At 31.1% G+C, this 2155-nt stretch overlaps 1 protein-coding gene across 3 annotated transcripts in view; it reads left to right on the plus strand.

Annotated features, from left to right (window-relative positions):
- The window catches only part of LOC106791710, a 26443-nt gene that overhangs the window by 14617 nt on the left and 9671 nt on the right, over positions 1 to 2155 (plus strand). For all 3 annotated transcript variants that reach the window (XM_014757568.1, XM_014757567.1, XM_014757569.1), the window contains exon 10: positions 1842 to 1944. In XM_014757568.1, coding sequence (XP_014613054.1) covers positions 1842 to 1944 — 103 coding nt within the window. The remainder of the gene's footprint in view (positions 1 to 1841; positions 1945 to 2155) is intronic.

The raw sequence follows: 2155 nt of genomic DNA on the forward strand, positions 1-2155 counted from the left end.
GAAAGGGTGAAGTAGTTCGGGCGGGGGGTAGGAGGAGGGGAGGGAGGGGGTGAAAAAGATGAGGTTGAATTACCGATAAGCTCGAATCGCCATTGCGAAGTACGTGGGCGTGTTATTACCCATGGAATAGAATATATAATGAAAAAGGTAGCGAATATTTATCAAACGAATGTCATTTGGTTATAAAAGATTGACGATCTCATTCAAATTGCACAATCACGCGTATTAGATTTTTATAATATCTAGAATTGTAATTGAATATTACGAAAGAAAGAAAGAAAAGAGAATAAAAGAAATTTAAAAGGAAAAGAAGAATTAATACGAGAGAGAAAGAATTAATAATAAAAATAATAATATAAAAAAAATGATAAAGCTTGTGAACAAACGTTATGTATTTGCATTATATATATATATCTGTGTGTGTGGGTGTGTGTGTGTTTGTATATGTAGAATCAAAATTGTTATCGGAAAGTGCTTTTTGTTTGAATCGAAAACGAGATTAGCCTCGAAATTCGTGTACCTTGTCTGACCTAAAAGCAATGTTTCTACTTACTGGTTGAGTGCTTGTAGTAGTGTAGTAGAGTATTGAAGTAGAATAGGCTACGTTAAGTCAGACACATGGAAATCCACTTTACAATCTAACTGAAAAGTTTGTTCTAGAAGGGGGATTTAATATTGTTAACTGTTAAGTTGATTTTGTAGTCAAATGGATTTATTTTCTTTTTTTTTTCAAATCCTTCTTTCTGTCGCTTTTTTTTTTTAATTTGCAAGCACAGTATCAAGCGGATCATTTTATTGGATTAGTCAATAAATATCGTCGAGATTTATAATACTTTTTAATCGAATACACACACACACACAAATAGTAGAATTAATATTATTTAATATTTGAATAGAGTAACTTTTTTAATATTATTTTCAATTGTTATATATTAAGTTGGATTTTTTTTTCTTTTTCAATAAAAAAAAAAAAAAATAATCTCTTGATATTATTTATTTAAATTCAAAATAATAATAAACCCGCGAAATAATTATATCGACCAATCTACTAGTATATATGTTAATTAAGTAATAATTGCATTCTTTCAAAAACAAAATGAATAAATTTGACTAAAAAAGTTGCATAAAACTCGCATGAAATAAATAAACCAATCGTAGTTAATAAAACGTAAGGAAAACAATATTTACGTATTATCTGACACAACATATCATTTGAGAATAAACACAGATATTAAAAAAAAAAAAATAATATTATAATACACGCGTGTATAATGAAGAAGTATCGTTAAAAATCGTAAAGTATCGATTAAAAAAAAAAAAGAATAATACGAAAAACTTATAACGAGGTTTCTATAGACTCGACTAGTCGAGACGACTCGTCTGCATTGGCACATCAGAATTCTTGACCTGGCACGTGCTGGAATTCTTTATGACTCCCTTGGTAGTGTCACGAACAAGATAAAAAAGAAAAAGAAAAAAAAGAAGACAGACGAAGAGCACGAGAGAAAGAGAGAAAGAGAGAGGGAAAGAAAAAAAAAAAGGACAAGGAAAGTTCGTGCCACACCCTTAGACGACACGAGCTCGTTGAAGGGTCGTTAAGTAAAAACACGAATAAAGGAAAAAAGGTTTAGGTATTTGGGGCCTAAGAGGTTGAAGTTTTAAGAGTACTTGGATGTACTCACTATCTATCTCTATGTGTGTGTGTGTGTGTGTGTGTGTGTGTGTGTGTATTTACGTTAGTTTTACAAGCCTCTGTTTTTCTTTCTTAATTTCTTTCTTTTATACTACTTCGTTCATAGAGATATCTAGATTTATCCAATTGTTTGTTTTATTGTTTCAAGAACCGTCGTCGTTATACGACAACAACCACTACCACGAGGAGTGCCTAAAATGTAACAGTTGCGGCGCCAATCTGACCGGAATCAATCAGAAAAGGGCGAGGCGGTTAGTGTCTAATATTTTTTTATTGGTTTAGATAATACCATTGGGTATGTGTGGTATACCTATGGGTAGATATTTATATAAATATACAGATAGATTATCTGTTGGGATATCAAGATTGAAGTAATTTTTCTAACAAGGGATTCTTCTTTTTTTTTCCTCCCACAATATATGCATATGACCTTTGGAAGGTTTCTTTTTTTCTTTTTTTTTT

Source organism: Polistes canadensis, unplaced genomic scaffold (genome assembly GCF_001313835.1).
Source record: "Polistes canadensis isolate GaletaPanama2010 unplaced genomic scaffold, ASM131383v1 scaffold_334, whole genome shotgun sequence".
NCBI lineage: Eukaryota > Metazoa > Arthropoda > Insecta > Hymenoptera > Vespidae > Polistes > Polistes canadensis.